This window comes from Etheostoma spectabile, chromosome 8 (assembly GCF_008692095.1).
Source record: "Etheostoma spectabile isolate EspeVRDwgs_2016 chromosome 8, UIUC_Espe_1.0, whole genome shotgun sequence".
Taxonomy (NCBI): domain Eukaryota; kingdom Metazoa; phylum Chordata; class Actinopteri; order Perciformes; family Percidae; genus Etheostoma; species Etheostoma spectabile.
The window spans coordinates 16,420,584-16,438,072 of record NC_045740.1 but is presented as its reverse complement, the minus strand read 5'-3'; the positions used below and the strand labels follow the sequence as shown (position 1 = coordinate 16,438,072).

At 39.9% G+C, this 17,489-nt stretch overlaps 1 protein-coding gene across 2 annotated transcripts in view; it reads left to right on the top strand.

Moving 5' to 3' along the window:
• The window catches only part of kitlga (kit ligand a), a 36,110-nt gene that overhangs the window by 7,315 nt on the left and 11,306 nt on the right, over positions 1-17,489 (top strand). For both annotated transcript variants that reach the window (XR_004332984.1, XM_032523015.1), the window contains exon 2: positions 16,957-17,067. Coding sequence is in view for 1 of the 2 variants with exons in the window: in XM_032523015.1 (XP_032378906.1) it covers positions 16,957-17,067 (111 nt within the window). In the remaining variant the exon portion in view is untranslated. The remainder of the gene's footprint in view (positions 1-16,956; positions 17,068-17,489) is intronic.

Sequence of the window (17,489 nt, the reverse complement as noted above, 5' to 3'; positions counted from 1 at the left end):
AGCAGAGAAAGGGGAGGTAACCTTGCCCCTTATGACCTCATAAGGACCTTTCATTTTCTCAGAGGCAGAGCGGGAAACCCAGGGCTCGGTTTACACCTATCGCCATTTTTAGCCACTGGGGGATCATAGGCAGGCTGGGGAACTCATGTTAATGTTGAAATAGAGTTCTCATAAAGTTATTTTTTCATGCCATGGGACGTTTAATATTCTGCAGTATTGTAATGTGGCACGAAACAGAATACAAAAATGTTGTACTTTGTGGTTTCTGGTTTGGAAAAGTGATATAAGTACATGGTGCAAACCAGTTTTGAGCCCACATCTCTAAGTTAAATAAACCTTTCTCTCACCTCTCTGTGGTATAATCATTCTTGAGAATATTTTCAAAACCTCAAGCCACATTCGAGTGGTTTTAAAAGTTCTTTAACAACGTTTTTGCTCTGTTATGGGTTGGGGAGATTCCTGTGAATCCCCTGGATAAACTGAAAACATCATGGCAGTCAAGCAAAGACAAGCAAGTCTGTTTTTGTTGGTCCATAAAAAGTTGACTTTTAGGGGTTTTAAGGGTTTCGCATAGTAACCACATCTTTAAGAATGTTTTTAGGGAGCTGTGGATTTAACCCTCTCATTCTTTCTGTTGTAAGTTTATAGAAACGGTGGTAACCTAGGAATGTAAACTTTACTAGTGGAAGTAATTTTGGCTACAGAAAATGTCTGTATGTAATGTTGCATTACAACCTAAGACAAATCTGATTGTAATGTTTACTTACAACAGGATTTATCATGTTTAAAATATAAATCTATTATATAGAAGGGTGATTTTCAGTTGATTAGGTTTCACTTCTGTTCAGCAGCCTGCTGTCACAGAATAATAAATGAAGACACATTGTCTAGTGGAGTTGATGACGTCCGAGGCAAATTGTGACTGGTTGATTACTTTATCCTTTCTGAAAAGAACGTCCGATTTAATGAGCACATTCATCATGTTGTGGTTTTGCTTTTCGTGTGTGTTCTAGCTCTTTTGAATGCCTGGTCTGTGTGATTGGCATGCTGTCTTAAACTCACATACTTAACAGAAGCTCAAGGTCCGTTGCATTCAGGCTCTCTGGATATTTATACAAGCATGAAGTCATCTTCAGCACTGAGCTGTCCCAGTGTACATCTGACTCAGAGCAGTTGCTGCTGGAGGGCATTCAGATGGGTTTGATTTGTGTTATGTTCATACAAATCTTCATCTGTTTGCTAAAAAATAGCAGTTTCCACATGATCGCTTCTTCCTCGAGCTAGGATGAAAAGCCATGAAGGACAATTGATACAGAAGTTAGAAACTGTGTTAGTCATCTCTGCTGTTCACATGGTTGCACGTGGCTTTTGTCATAACCGCATTGCTCCTTTTGAATGCTATTTTTGACACTTTTAGCAGGACACAATTTTGTCTGTAGCAAAAGATATTTGGTAAGTTCATCTTACAGTCTGAAGGAAGGTATGTTGCATGGTTTTCCCTGCGTAGAGAAAGTGTAAGCGGCCCCTAAAGAAGTTTTTAGCCAGCGTGAAAGGAAAATCCCAAGCGCGGAGCCTTTCGCCAAAGCTCCAACTGCTGTCTGCCCATGCTGCGGGCTGCGCTGCCCTCGATCAGTATTAAATTGAGTTTCATAACCTCTGTAACCCGTCTCGTAGTCGTGTTAAATAGTTGTCCAATTTGGTGTTTTGGTACAGATGGTTCTAACACCTGATGCAAGCCATACACCAAGGCGCACGAAAACCCCACATACGCCAGCTTTATCGGCGTAGCCCTGACTCCCTGAACAAGCGCCCCGCTCCGTCGCTCTGCTGATCCACGTTCACATAACAGCCGCAGTTAAACTGTATTTCACACTATACAGCTATGATGGTTAAATTTGCAATTCATCCACACTACTACTGTATATTCAACATCAATAACAATGTATTGATCAATAGAATGTATTTCAAAATAGAAACCTTACAATTCATAACATTTTGTATTCATAACACTATTATGTATTATTGTACAAATTAGCTACAACAATTATCGCAGATACCTTGTGTAACTCACTCCTACATTTTTCAGAACAAAATGTGCTTCTTAGGGAAAAAAGTGACTATGTCCTGTTTATAATAATGAAATGAACTGGACTTTGTGGTCAATTGTAGCACCCTTATTGCTACTATGTTCCTTTTATATTTTGACATTTTTAATTGGCTCCTGAATTTTGTGTTTTCCTTGACATAAAGAAAAGATGTTTTCACAATAAATATGTGCCTAAAATGTACAAGAATGCTTGAAATGAAGTCTTTGGCGCTCAAAAACACACATTAGTTTCCTTCTTCCTTAACCCCCATCACAAAACTCCTCGGTATCAGGGCTTCCTGATAGCTAACTGCATCAAGCACTGTTGCAGCACCCTTGATTTGTGTCACGTAGGATTAAAGCAGAATAAGACACTCTACAATAATACACTTTTTGTTTTTAATAACTGGTCCACAATGAGCTGGTTAACAACAGCCATTACTCACCACGGTCATAAATATCTGGGGATGAATCACAAGATCAAAACGTTTATTTTTTGGTTATTTTTTTTTACATTTTTCATAAGTAAAACTCCAGTAAAAAAATGCAGTAGGAAGTTAGCTGAGCTGTGGGTGAGAAGTTGTGAAGGTAAAAAGTTGGCAGGAAATCAGTTTTTTTGTTTTTGTTTTTTTTTTAAACCACCATTGCACAACTCCACTTTCTTCCTTATTGTCCAAGCCAAATTCCCCTCCTGCAGTTAGTACATATCAACAAGATCCGTCCTCGCAGTTATTTGTTGACATAGTAAGTGCTAAATAAAAGGAACTGTAAGAGGATCAGAAAATATAGCATTTCCTTTCCAAGGATAACAACAGAGAGCATACAGTCATCAAATGCATTTTATCTTCATCCTCCCCTTTTCAAATTTGCTCTCAGCAGCAAAATCCGATTTCCTGCTCGACACCAACGGGAAGACTAAACTGCAATCAAAGCGTCATTAGTTCAGGTCAACACGTCCTCTAAAGAGACAATTTATTCGTTGCTGGGATCACTCATAAGTTTCGAGACTGATGAAAGACGGTGAATTTGACAGTGAGAGAGAGATTGTCCGACCAATAAGTTGACAATACAACGATACGGGAAAAAGGTCTCAGACACAGCAATCTGATTAAGCCACTGCGCCATCTTAATAACAAATGTCAGGAGAAATTCTTGTCTGTTAATGTGAAGTAACAAGATCCTATCAAGCCAAAGGACTCTTACTGGTTCCAAATTTGAAATAGAAATCATGTGTATGTCCCTGCAAATAGATTGCTTTTCCTCTCTGTTCTTATTGTTCCCATCGCCACCTTTTCATTTGGGTTTTCCGCTAACCATGTAACGCTCACTGACACTTTTATGTTATTTGGTTACACACTAATCTTTGAAACTCATTGTTTAACACAACGGGTGTCCTCTCTTATTGCCACAAAAGCCATGGTAGTGTCTCATTAGACGTGTGAAAAGGTTTGTTTGTTTCTTGTTTTTCTCTGCAACATATGCTGAGCCACTAAAGCAGCAAAACTGTTTTTCACCCTGTAATAATTGTACAGAGCGCCTCCATTAAAATTGGCAATAGCTATATGTAGCAGTTTGCTGGTTATTGTAAGCCTCAGTCCCATTATGTGGCTTACTTGATCTTAGCCCACAGGGTCTCTACCTCTGTCCGTCCAGCTGTCAGTAACACGTCTCCAGACCTGCATGGCTTTACTCATAGGTCAGAGACACCACTGGAGGCCGTCTGTCATTGTGACGTTGTTTTATGTTTTCATAAGTTGCCAATGAACAGGCCCATCCCATTGCGGAAAATTAGTGTCTTTATTTTAAATTTGTCATTCAGGACGGCATTCATTAACGTCTTGCTCTCTGTTTTATTATATTTGTGGTCTGTCATTATATTTGTTCACGTTTTGCTCATCTGTCCTTCAAGCATTTAAAGCCCAGGTCAGACCAAAGACGAGACGAGTTGAAAAGTGCAACTACTTGCAATGCGTCTGTCTGCAACCTTCTAAAACCTGCCAGTCTACACCGATGCCACACCGACGGTGTAGCATTTCCAAAGCAACCACTCTCGGTTCTAACGTCCAACTTTCAGGCTTTTTTTAGAGAGATAAATCATTAGTTGAGTCTAAATATGAATGTGGTTGTGTGATTGTGAGATATGCTACAGTTGCATTTCTCCGATTGACTGCCTATTTCTAACGCCGCTCCCGCTCTACAGTCACTCTCCAGCTCGCTTGACCACATACTACACTAGCGGGCTGTACTCGAGCCTCCGTCTAAAACTCCGCCATTTTGACCAGTTGACAGCTTGCAACATAGGAATAAAATAGATTATGAATCATTTCATTTACTTGTTATAGTTTGCAGCTGACCTTACAAGCTGACTTTGATGTGGGCTGTTGAAACAGATGAAGTCCCTTACGTGCTAAAACCAGCCTCTGGCGACTCAACAAGTTGAGTCTCAGGCAACGCCATCAGATGGCTTGAGTCGAGCTGAGACGTTCTAAAACGATTTCATCTTGTTGAAAATCTTTGGTCTGAACTGGGCTTTAACTCTTTGCAAGTTAAGTGTGATGCTGATGCACCAATCAGATTTAGCCACATGCTAACCTTATTAAGTGGATCAGGTATTAACCAGAGCCACATTAAATGTGCTCCTTTCTGATGACCTGTGACAGTGTGGTGTGGGAGATGAACATGATGTTTCTCATGTCATATAAAAAATGTTTACCCCGTGTACAAAGATATAAACAACGTCATAAACATGACACATTGTAAACATTTCAATAAGGGAAGCGTGTGGCTGGGAATAACGTGGGAATGTTAAACACTGAATGTAAATCAAAATCTGAATGGAGCATGATTTCAAGAAAAACCAAGGTTCAACTGAACATGGATCAACTCTGGAACATCTGGACAACAGCAACAGCTGCTTTGTCTTTTCTTTGCACAGCCTTCATCATCTGCCATGTTTTAATTTTAATCATAAGTAAAAATGAACTAATATTGCATGGCAAAATTCTAAACAACGATCTAGACAAAAGATTAGGATAAAATCATCTCTGAGTAACAGGCTGCATGTTGCTATGGTGGACTAATGTCATGCAAGGCCCATTGTTCCGCTTTCATGAGATTACATGGTTAAAAGGGCCACGAGGCCGGCGGTCTGGAGAGCCTGTTCAGCTAATGATACCTCAGGTTCAAAGTGGTGATGGAAAATGTGATGGAGGGGGGGGATTAATCATCCTCTGCATCAATATGATGAGGGCGAGCAGGCCTCGAAAACCGTAATGCACCTGACAATGACGGACAAGAGGGCTTTAGTTTCAAGGGTTGCCCCTGACTATTCAACTTGAGGAAAAAAAAACCCGACTAGATATCAGCTGGTTCTGCTGTTGGCTAAATAAATGGTAGATTTGCTTCACCAAAGACGCAGCAACAGCATTGTTTTCTGTGTTCCAGATAGCATGGGAAATCATTTCTTTCCCTGTCAGTGTAGTGGAGACTTCAGTCTTGTAAGGTTACTCAGAGAGTGTCAGGTAAACAAGTGAGATGAAGTTATCTCACTTTTCTCACTGAAGCTGTTTATTGATATGTTTGGCCCAAGCTGTGTTGGAAGGCCATGAGCATATTTGGAACTTGTAGATACAAGATCTGTTTGTTTTTGCATGGGTATTGTTTTACTGAGATTTTTTCCCATCTATTTCCTTGTTGAAATAAGGCAGCTCACAATAAGACAGAAATTCTAGCTCCATTTTGCATCTTGGTTTTTATCAAATCACTGCAACACAGAACATTTTAAGAATGTTGTAAGTAAGCATCATGCATATGGTAAACTTGATGAAATGCATTTATTGCATTACAATTTTTATTTATTTCATGAACTTTTAGTTACAGGCTACATTTGTAAGTGTGACAAACAACGTTGATATTTTTGTAACAATATGTCCACTTTTATATACTGTAATGATTAGATAAATCACAGTAAAGAAGTTGAAGTAGAAGACTACATTTCAAACATAAGATTTCTCTAAGCACTGTAACTTATTTTAGTAAAACCAAACTGAAGTGGCTGCACGTCCAATTAAATATCTTAGTCTACAGTAGTCTTATCTAAGTAATCATGGTTGTCAACATTTTCTTGAATGTCAGGATTGAACACCCAAATGCATTGGACAGACCCAATAACTCTGACATGGATTAAGCTTATCAACAGTGGGAAATATATTGAATACAATACATATTGCAACACCACAGTCATTACAAGTATAGTTGCACTTAATTCAATTTATTGGAATATTATTACAGCTACACGATTGCATTTTTAATGGATATAATAGCAATTTAAACCATAGTATTGCACCTTCCATATGTTGAATTTCCACACGATTTGTCTGAAAGTGGTAGAGCTCATGACGTAAAGTGTTTTCAACACGAAGAAGAAGAATAGAAATCAGTTGCACACTGAGTTAGCACAGGCGCTAGCATCTGTAAATATACTCAATATATAGGAGAAATATACTCAGTAAACATAATACAACTTTTTTCTGCTACATGGCATCGTTTTGTCATGGATTACATCCCACTTTGCAACACAGTAATAAATAAGAAACCTTATTCACTGATGTTGATTGGTTTAAATATTGATTTATCCAACACCAAAGATTCTTTTGTAACTTAAAATAATGTTTTCAAAATCGTTTCAGTGGTTCATTAACTCGTTCAAATGAGACATAACCATAATGGTAAAGGTAGCAGTAATGGACAATTCCGCTTCCAACTTGCAGGGGGGCCAAAGAGGAACAGTGCTTTGGTACCGACTGTAAAGGTGCTAGTTACGGCATCGTTCAACACGCTCAGTTATTCTTTGTATGATTGTTTGGACCACCGTTAAAAACTCTAGGCTAACCCAAAAATTCATCAGTAACGTTAACTGTATAGCTAGACAACTAATCTAACGATGATTTAGCAAGCTAGCACACCCCTGTCTGACTGCCTCAGTCTCAAGGCTCATTACAGCCCTGACCCGGGGACACATCCACAGTCAGCCCCCAGCCAGCTAGCAACCATGCACTATCATTACAGCCCCGGGGACACATCCACAGTCAGCCCCCAGCCAGCTAGCAACCATCCACTATCATTACAGCCACGGGGACACATCCACAGTCAGCCCCCAGCCAGCTAGCAACCATCCACTATCATTACAGCCACGGGGACACATCCACAGTCAGCCCCCAGCCAGCTAGCCACCATCCACTATCATTACAGCCCTGACCTGGGGACACATCCACAGTCAGCCCCCAGCCAGCTAGCAACCATCCACTATCATTACAGCCCTGACCTGGGGACACATCCACAGTCAACCCCCAGCCAGCTAACAACCATCCACTATCATTACAGCCCTGACCTGGGGACACATCCACAGTCAGCCCCCAGCCAGCTAGCAACCATCCACTATCATTACAGCCCTGGTCTGGGGAGACATCCACAGTCAGCCCCCAGCCAGCTAGCAACCGTCCACTATCAATACAGCCCCGGTGCTAAGGACACTAATTGCAGTTTAATAAACCGTCAGTCAGAACAGTGGCCATTCGTAACATTACACTTCCGTTAGCATTACCGGTGCTCCCCCCTTTGCTTTTAGCTGTCTTTACAGTTAGCTAAATTTACCAGACAAAAGGGGGATAAGGCACCATAAGGACTAATACTAATATTTATTTAAAGATGTGGTAGCATTGGATCTAGACAGAGAGGATAACTCTGGGAGTTGGAAGGGGTGTTTCGCCATTCTGCCTTCTCACAGGTTTGTGGAGTGTCGTGGTTTCATAATGCCTATCGTTACAGCCCTACTGACAATACAACTTGCGCATGGAGTCTATGTGCATGTGTGTGACAGCTTTAAGACCAGCAAGTCCACCTTTGTCGGCTTTTCCTCCAGTCTTATCTGATTTTCTCTCATTCACAAGGCTTTGGTATGCATGCAAATTTTTTACAGCAAGGTGTAGCAGTTTCTGGGGCAGTTCCAGCCTTAGTTCTCTTTGCCACATTCCCTTATGTATTTCCATGGACTATTTCTACTGAATCACACTGCCTCTAGAATTTGCTTCAATTTCGGTCTGATCTCCCCATTAAAAGCAGCAAAGTTCTAACCAATCAATGACAGCATGATGTTCTGGGAGCATTAGAACATGGTGTTTTACATGGAAGTTACACAAAGTCAGGAGCTATCTAGACAAATCAATACTGTGACAACCAAAGGTTTGCAAGGTAGTGCTGAGATGCCAGAAGGGTTTTGTGTGAAATCCTTAGTGGTAGGTCTTCTCTTAAATCTTTAGACAATTTCCACAGAAGTATAATGAATGAAAATGCATATTGTTAAATCCGCTGATCAGGTTATATAGTTTTATGGATTTCCATACATTTTTATAGATTAGAATAACTAATTATGTTTGCAATCCAGATTTGTGAATCCTGCCGTTAGATGATTTTTAGCTGTAGCTTTTTCAATCACAGTCAAAAAACGAGAAAATGTTACATCCATGGCTGGTTTTGATATTTGAATATACAATATAGTAAAATATAAAATTATACGTGTACATATATATATATATATATATATATATATGTATATGTACAAACTTGCACCAATGCAGCAAGTAGAGAAAGGCAGAAATGTCGGATCTGGACCTGGATCAAAATCTGCACACCAACATTTATGAAAATCTGTTCCTGTTTCATTTCATAAAGCCATTTCACAACTTGTCAGCACCAACAGCTCTAGTGAAATCTGAACTTCCAACTTTCCTTCAGAACTTGCGATTCATCTAACATTAGTAACTTTCAGCTGGCTTGTTTCATGGGCTGTGAATCTGTCTCATAAAGACCTAGAGAATGTCAGCCGATATCACTGTCATCACTCACGCATCACATCCTGCTGTGTATACTGCAGTGCTTCCTTGGCCCTACATGCTCTCACAAAAAAAGCCACAGGGATGACCGTAAGTTTTTAAAAGAATATGTTTTAAAAGAGTAACTGCTAATGGCAGGGATTACCTACTTTGAGCGCCGCTAGCCTCTCAACAGCTGCTCTGCTCTCAGCATGACTTACACATGTGCGCAAAAGATGTTATCCATTTACACGTTTTCCTCTTCATATTCTCAAGACATGTTGAGAGAAGCATAATTGGTCTGGTGGTGGTTTTTCTTGAAACTGAAAGAAAACAACGATGCGGGACCAACATGTGTGATGTTATAGCAAGCACACACTGTAAGTGAATCTAGTTTGGGAGTGGCAGTGATCATAACATATATTAGGCTTTCTGAGCGACAGGACTTCTCCATTGCTTTATGGCTGTGTTTCAAGAAGGCAGCCTTTCTGCACTAGATTTATTTATATTTTTGACACTGATTTAATTGATCAATTTGTTTTTTCATTTGTCACATGATGTTTGACTGACATGAAGCTATCAGTAGCCTCCGCCTTTCTACTGAATTATTCTTCAAACAGACATTGCAGGGGTAAAACAGGGAAGTGCCGGAGAAAGTGTTGAGTGAAGTTCCCTTTCATTGAAACCTGTTAGCCTAGAAATTCTAATTGACTATCTAAACCTGCACCTTCCCCTGAAAACTAAACCAAACATTTTTTTTCCTGTTATATAAGAAAAAGAATTCTAGGGCTGACCTCAATAGAGAGAAATTCTGAGTCAACTAACAATCGACTTTAGTCTATTACTTGATTTAATCATCAGATCTGTAAAACTGAGTTTCTCCACAACAAATTATGCAAAAGCACCACTTTAATTTTCCAAACATGTGTGGATACATTTCTTGCAAAGAAGTCACTCAGCATAAAGAAACATAAAGAAATGACTGATGGACTAAAAAAAAAAAATCTTGATCGACTAAGACCAAAACGAGCGATTGTTGACTAAGAGGGGCAGCCCAGAAAAGATTCAGGGATAGTGGTACATATGTCTACGAGTGTCCAACCACAGGAAGAAACTAACTGAATTAGTTCTGTCCATTAGGCTCCCATCCCTCTAACAATCTGTATGTTAGTGAATTTGATATAGCACAGATCGGTTGACGCAGTGAGGCCCCACAGCTCAGACTGCACAAAAAAAGGTTAAAAAAAAAGCAGGAACCTCCAGTGCCCCAAACTGAAGTTAATTTAGTGGCCACTTAAGGCTGGCTCAAAAACGTAGTCAATCAAGGTTCTTTATTGGTCATGTCTTCTCTGTCGCTTCATGTAGTCCACAATCAGCTTCTTTGTTTTGCTTACATTGAGATGAAAGTTTTTTGTCTTGGCATAAAAATGTCAGGGCTCTGACCTCCTCTGTGTAGGCTGTCTCGTTGCGGTTGGTGATCATCAGGCCTGAAAGGGTTATGTCGTCAGCGACATTGATAATAGTGTTGGAGCTGTGTGTGGCCAAGCAGTTGTGCGTGAACAGGGAGTTCAGGAGGGGGCTGAGGACGCAGCCCTGGGGTACGCCGGTGTTGAGGGTCAGGGTGTGGAGCGGATGTGGAGAAGCCAAGCCGTACTGCTTGGGGTTCTGCCTGTCAGGAAGCTCAGGATCCAATCAAAGAGGGAGGTGTTGAATACCATAGTCTCAATCCCCATAGACCTCCAATGTTAAAATTCCCAACTTTACAGTAGAATTAAACATGTTTACAGCCTAGTACAAAAAACACTTTTCGTCTCTTTAGCTAGGTTCACCCTTTATGACAACTGTTTGTGTGTCATTTTCCGCTGTTGTGTAGCTAGCGTGAAAGTTGTTTTTTCCCCTTTAATGAATGGATTTCGACAACAGCAACACACAGGGAGGGTCAGGTTTCTCCTGGTAATGTACTTCAATTTATCAAGACTTCGCTTTCAGTGACAGGTGGGCTTCCGTAACAGGAGGCAAGCAGGCTTTAGGCTTTATTCGGCCTGTCTCAGCTCCATCCATAATGTGGATTAATGGACATCAGGCACTGCCAAGATGGCCAGGAATGGGGCTACCGATTCATGCTCACTCAATTCAAGCTTAATTTGGCTCTTCCAAAACCTGTGGGTGACATCACGGAGACTATGTCCATATTTTATATATTCTATAGTAAGGACACTTGTTTTTTCTTATAGTCAGTGAAATAATTGTGAAACATTTGCAGGTTTAAGGTAGACATATACGTAGAAAGTATTAGCAGGGGTTCCATATAACCCAGGAAAGTGAGTTGGGATATCACTTGTTACTGCTCCTGTCTGAAAGTTCTTAAATAACATCTTCCAACTAAAAATTCCTCTGTGTTTCGGAGATGACAAATATCCTGTTGTTGATTTTGTCTGATTTTAATTCTTTAAAAATAGAGAAAGTAGTGGAATCTTTTAAGATTTGTTTAACAATTCGGGGGTCAAGTTTTGCTTTGCTGAACAACTTGAAACATGACTACTTGCAAAATCCTTGACCTTATGTACTGAAGTTGTGTCTCGGGCATCTTTGATTTCATTCACTGTATCCTGTACAAATGTTGTTCATGACATGCAGAGGTTAAGGCATAACTAATGAATTAGAAGATGTCCCCCATATGTCTTTTGCTTATCTGCCCTAAAGCATTACTTCCTTATCGACCCTGTCTGCTATTGAAAGAAGATTAGTTTTAGTGAGCAGTAGAAGCTTGGTGGAATTGAATTACATCCCTTCTGTGCTTTACATGCTGCCTTTCCTTTGGCCTTTCCTGCTGTTGATGGATCATTGTTCCATTCTCTTCCTGTTGTGGCTCTGTTTGACAAATATATACTAACAAGAGGAACATGGGTGGCGGACTCTGCCTTGAAGATTTAAAAATATTCAATCTGAATGGCCAAACTAGCAGGGAACATGTAGATGGCAAAAGTATGAATGTAATCGAGAATGAGAAGAGCATAAATCAAACACAGAACAACATCCTTTTGTACAGGTTGAAGTGCCTGAAGATTAGACGTGGTTCAATCACTATTATATTTTTATCCCTCTCATCCCTCCCATTTGTGCAACGCTCTAAAGCTTTTCATCAAAGGGGAGGTTGGCTTTCAAGGTTGCTGAGTTGTTTTTGGGTTAGGCTGTGGCCCTAATCTCTATTTAAAAGACCTGCCATTGCATAATATGGTCGGATTGGCAAGAGAAGAAGGAAGAGGTCAGCCAAATGAATGCCAAGTGTTAATGTACGGTAAGCACCTCCATTAGGCAATAAAATATTTCATTTAAAGTTGCAGTATCCTTGTTTACTTTTAGTGTAAGGTATGCTAACGACAAATACACAAATCCCCATCTGTACAATCCTAGCTTTACTACATTCATCTGGGAGATTGTCATCTGTGTCTGCCTGGCATACTTTGCATAGGACGGCAGATTTAACCTGCCAGTCCCTAACGATAAAGCAGCATGTGTCACATAGCTCTCCACTGTGACGACCATCCAGCAGAGAGCAACAAACTCAACATAAAAAAGAATGGAAAAGAAGAAATCTTATTGTTGGTTAGCGGTTTAGTCAGTTCTCCTTACCAAAATGCATTTTGTGCATTTTGTGTATTTAGTGTTTAGTGTATTTAGTGTATTTTCTTTCCCATACAACATTTGCAAAGCAGATTTTTAAAACTACATTGTAATCAGTCAAGTTTTTAACATCTATGTTTGTTGCTAGCAATTCTCTTTGCTCTTTTTTGTTCACACATTACTACGTTTGCATTGTCATCAACAACTGTCAATCAACCACCAACGAGTTTGTGTAATTTTGTCCTCAGGGACTTACTTGTAAAAACATTGTCCCATAATGCTAATGCTAGGGGGCAAAAATTCCACAGGATAACAGACTCCATCCGTAACTGCAAAACCCACATTGCACATCTTTTTACGTTTCAAAAAAGGATTTTTACCAGAAATACCCTAAGGAACTATCATAGCTTATATGATACTACCTACCAGGCTGTTAGTTAAAACTTTAATAGTCCCTTATGACTACATAGACTTTAATTCATGTATAACAATGCCAACTGAAATCCACTGTTTCTATCAATACCCATTTGGTTGTTGACCACTTTAAGATCTGGCAACTAGCAATATGACCAAAAGGGTATAGTGCCTTTTTTCACACACCGATGGTCTATACCGCCTTTACTGAGACACCAATTTTAGTAGTAGACAAATAACTTCATCTACTGTCCCTGCTGGCGAGGGAACAAAATGTTTGAGATTATTAAACCCTGCACATCTTTACATCCAGATCTGAAATCTGAAAATCTGAAATCTGCCTGTCTAAAACGATTGCATCTGAATGTTTATTATGAGACTTGTAGGTTTTGGATTACTTACCTGCATGTTACGACATCGACTATTACAGGCAGTTATTTAAACTTTGTCACAGCATAACAGTTGACTGAGTTGGCTGAGAGCCAGCTGCATTGCAGCAACTGAAGACCAGCCCGCTAGTGGGTTGAAAAACGCTGGTCCGACCAATTAAAACAGAATGAAATTTTGTGAGTCTCAAATAGTGTCTGTCATGGAAAGGAGTCTCTATTTAGATCGAGAAAATGTTGCCTGGTGGAAGACAATCACATTTTGCAGAGCAAAATGATCATTTGTATGACAAAGGAAATTAGTTTGCACAGTCAATACATTCATTTGATCTCTGTTTTGTTCGGTTTATGTACTGAAAGTAATGCTGTTGCATTAATGTTTTTGATATGCATTTTATTATTTCAAGTTCACATTCATTCATACATTTAGGGCTACTTTACCCAAACAAACTTGACAAAAATTAGAACTAAGTCAAAACACTCTATCTATGCTCATTATGCTCATCTTCAGGTTCATAATTGTATTTTGAGGTTGTACCAGAATAGGTTTACATGGTTTAATTTTCAAAAAACACCATATTTTTGTTGTACTGCACATTGCTGCAGATCATTTTCTCCCCCTGTGTGTATAGGTCTCTGTTTTAGCTAGAGAGTGAGAAATCTCACCTCTATACTATCTTTGTTGGGAGTAAGTTTGTAAACGTGTGGAAGCACCAGAGACAAAATATAACACCCCAAATCCCAGAAAAAGTGATTTTTCTTCTTTTTATTAAATGTGGGCACTTTAATGCTCAACCACCAACTGTTCACCCTGGAGCATTATGCACTTAAAGAGACCACAAGCATGTAAGCATTTCCGTGGCCGTCTTGGGTAAAATCAGTAATGGTTTTGCAGTGTAATTGAGCAAGTAATGTTTGGACCAGGCTCTGATAGCATCACCCACATATGCACAATCAGACTACACACAGGAGGGTTGGTCCAAAACAAAGATAATATTGATAACTCACTCACCTTCATTTGCAATACTGGTGTAATATGACACTGTGTCCCTGGTAAATACTGTGATGTGTCGTCATCGGAAACATTAGCCAGTGAACATGGAACTTAACATTTTGTATTGCCAGCTACACAAGTTGCTGTAAAATCCCTGTAAATCACAGCATGCAGGGTTTCCCGCAGTACTTTGTTTTTAAGGCGGCCGCCTAAGGCCGCGATATACTATGCGGTTTACTAGCCGTGAATGCCAGAGGTTGTGCACCATTTTATTTTTTTCAGCGGTGTACAACAAAAGGAAAACCGGGAGCCTGAGCGAGCTCGAGGGTAACCGGATGCCAGGACTCTCAGAGTGACTGCAAGGCAAGGCAAGGCAAGGCAAGGCAGCTTTATTTGTATAGCACATTTCAGCAACAGGGCAATTCAAAGTGCTTTACACGAAATCAGTTAAACAGATAAAACACAAGTACAAACAGTTAAAAATCATAAGCATTAAAAACTAATAAAACACATGAATAGACAGTTAAAAACAAAATAGAAACATTAGGACACATAAAACACAAGAATAAAAGTTACAGTGCAGCATAATAAAAGTCAAACAAGAGAGCAAGTCTCTCTTGTTAACTTACCGGGTTAAGATGAATTACTTTATGGCGAATGAAAGGCTTGATCCAACGGAGTAGGTCATCGAATCAAATCGAAGCATCAATGGCAATGCTGCTGCCAGTTCTGTCATTGTTTATCTTTTTCTTCTTCTTCTAGTCGGTAGAAATAGCAAAGTCGTTAGCCTTTCCTTATTAGCGGCACCTCTGTTCAGATAAAAAGGCCTTTGCATATTGACAGAGAGCGGAGCTCTGACACACACGCACACACATGCAGAGGTGCGTGCAAATTACGTTTTTTCACTATAAAGTCGCTGAAAGTTGCTGTTGTTTCAAGCCTATCGGGGGCTGCTGGACGCTGGAAAAACTGCAGATGAGATGTACTGGATGACCTAAATTGAGGACAGCTACATTAATGTAGGTGCATTGATAACTTAAAGTCCAATAAGTACTTTATCAAACGGAAAGAATGTATGTCCCAGTTCAGGATAGGAAATGATGCCTTCATGCTGGATTATCAAGGCGGACCCTCCTATTATACCATGTGATGATGGTGCAATGTCCACAAGTAGGCTACCATGAATAGGACAGGATATAGTTCGCATAGAAACACAGCAATTCTTGTTTTTCATTCTTGATTTCAGTCTTCATTAGGCAAAAAAACTGGCTGGTAAAAAGTGACTGTGACAGGTGGTCAAAAAAGTCAACTTAAGGCCCTGGTTGAAGTCACAGCGAGTTACAGCAATGTCGACAAATGTGGTTACATTTTTGTCAAAACAACGGTCACAGGGTTGTTGACTTTTCGCTTCCTTTGGGACAAGCAGGCACAACAGTGGTTTCTATGCCCTGATAACTGACTGACAGGCTGAGGTTGTAATGCAAGGCAACTTTATATCTACAGCACCTTTCACCCTGATTGAGACACATATTCCGAATGCTTTGTATACTGTACATGTCCAAAACATGCTTCTAAAACCCGAATAACACCGACATACCCCACATGTCTTTAAGGTCCCATGCCATAGTGCTCTTTTGGATGCTTTTATATAGACCTTATTGGTCCCCTAATACTGTATCTGAAGTCTCTTTTATATAGGCCTTAGTGGTCCCCTAATACTGTATCTGATGTCTCTTTTATATAGACCTTAGTGGTCCCTAATACTGTATCGGAAGTCTCTTTTATATAGACCTTAGTGGTCCCCTAATACTGTATCTGAAGTCTCATTTATATAGACCTTAGTGGTCCCTGATACTGTTTCTGAAGTCTCTTTTATATAGACCTTTGTGGTCCCCTAATGCTGTTTCTGAAGTCTCGTTCCCAATATTCAGCCTTGGTGCAGAATTCCAGCCACTAGAGCCAGTCCCACAATGAGCTTTCCTTAGCATGGGCCATTTCTGAGTCTGTAGCTTTTGAGGAAAGAGGGGGGGCATGGTGGCGGATGGGGTGTGTGGCCCTGACCAACTGCCACTTTGCTCGTTTGAAAGCCACGATATCTTTCTCTCTCATGGGGGGGCCAAAGTCTCTCGGCGGGCAAGGCAGAGAAAGGGGAGGTAACCTTGATTGATTCCAGATTGGTCCATCTGAGCTTTCATTTTCTCAAAGGCAGGATACCCAGGGCTCAGTTTACCCCCATCGCCGTTTCTAGCCCCTTGGGGACCATAGGCAGGCTGGGGGAACGCATGTTAAAAAAAACTCATGAAATTTTTATGCTATGGGACCTTTAATCCAAAAATTCCTTAATTTGTAAAAAGGCTTCTTTTTTGGAGTATTCAAATGGAATATCCTGTCTACATGACCCGTACGAAATTTGGAACATTGTCATATTTAGAAAATATATAATATTAGTGTGCATGTAAAAAATACTCAATGCTGTGTGCAGATAATCCAGTGTATCATATGTTGTTTTTGTTACAACGTATTATATGTAGAATATGTGACTAATTGTCAAAACGTCTTGTGTTTGTCTCTTTTGATCTGCAGATTTGGATACTGGTCTGTGTCCATTTACTGCTGTTCATCACGTTTGGGGTACATTCAAGTAAATTTGACGTCAACCCAGTGACGGATGACATCTCTAGACTTTCTATTCTGGTAAGAACAATACTGTCATTCAAACACTTCAAACTTTAGCGCCACTCTAATTATGGATATCACATTCATGCTGGACTTTGACTTTATAATGAGTAACTATCATATCGTAAAATCAGGTCAGAATCATGGCGGCCACTACTGAAACAATTCTGTATCTTGAAGGGTATAATGTTATAACTCATAGTTTTTCCACTAGCATGGTGCCACCTGCTTTATGAGCAAAGGTTATAAAAGTGAGGAAGCCAAAAAAAAAAAGACAAAATCATCTTAAAGACAGGACAAAAAAACATGATACACCAAGAGTGGGAGGAAAATTTGCTTTGCGTTTATCTCACCAAATGAAAGTGTTTGTCCTGTATTGGCAAAGAATTCTTTTATCAATGTGCTACACAGTCAACTTCATTAACCAGTGCTGTATTGCT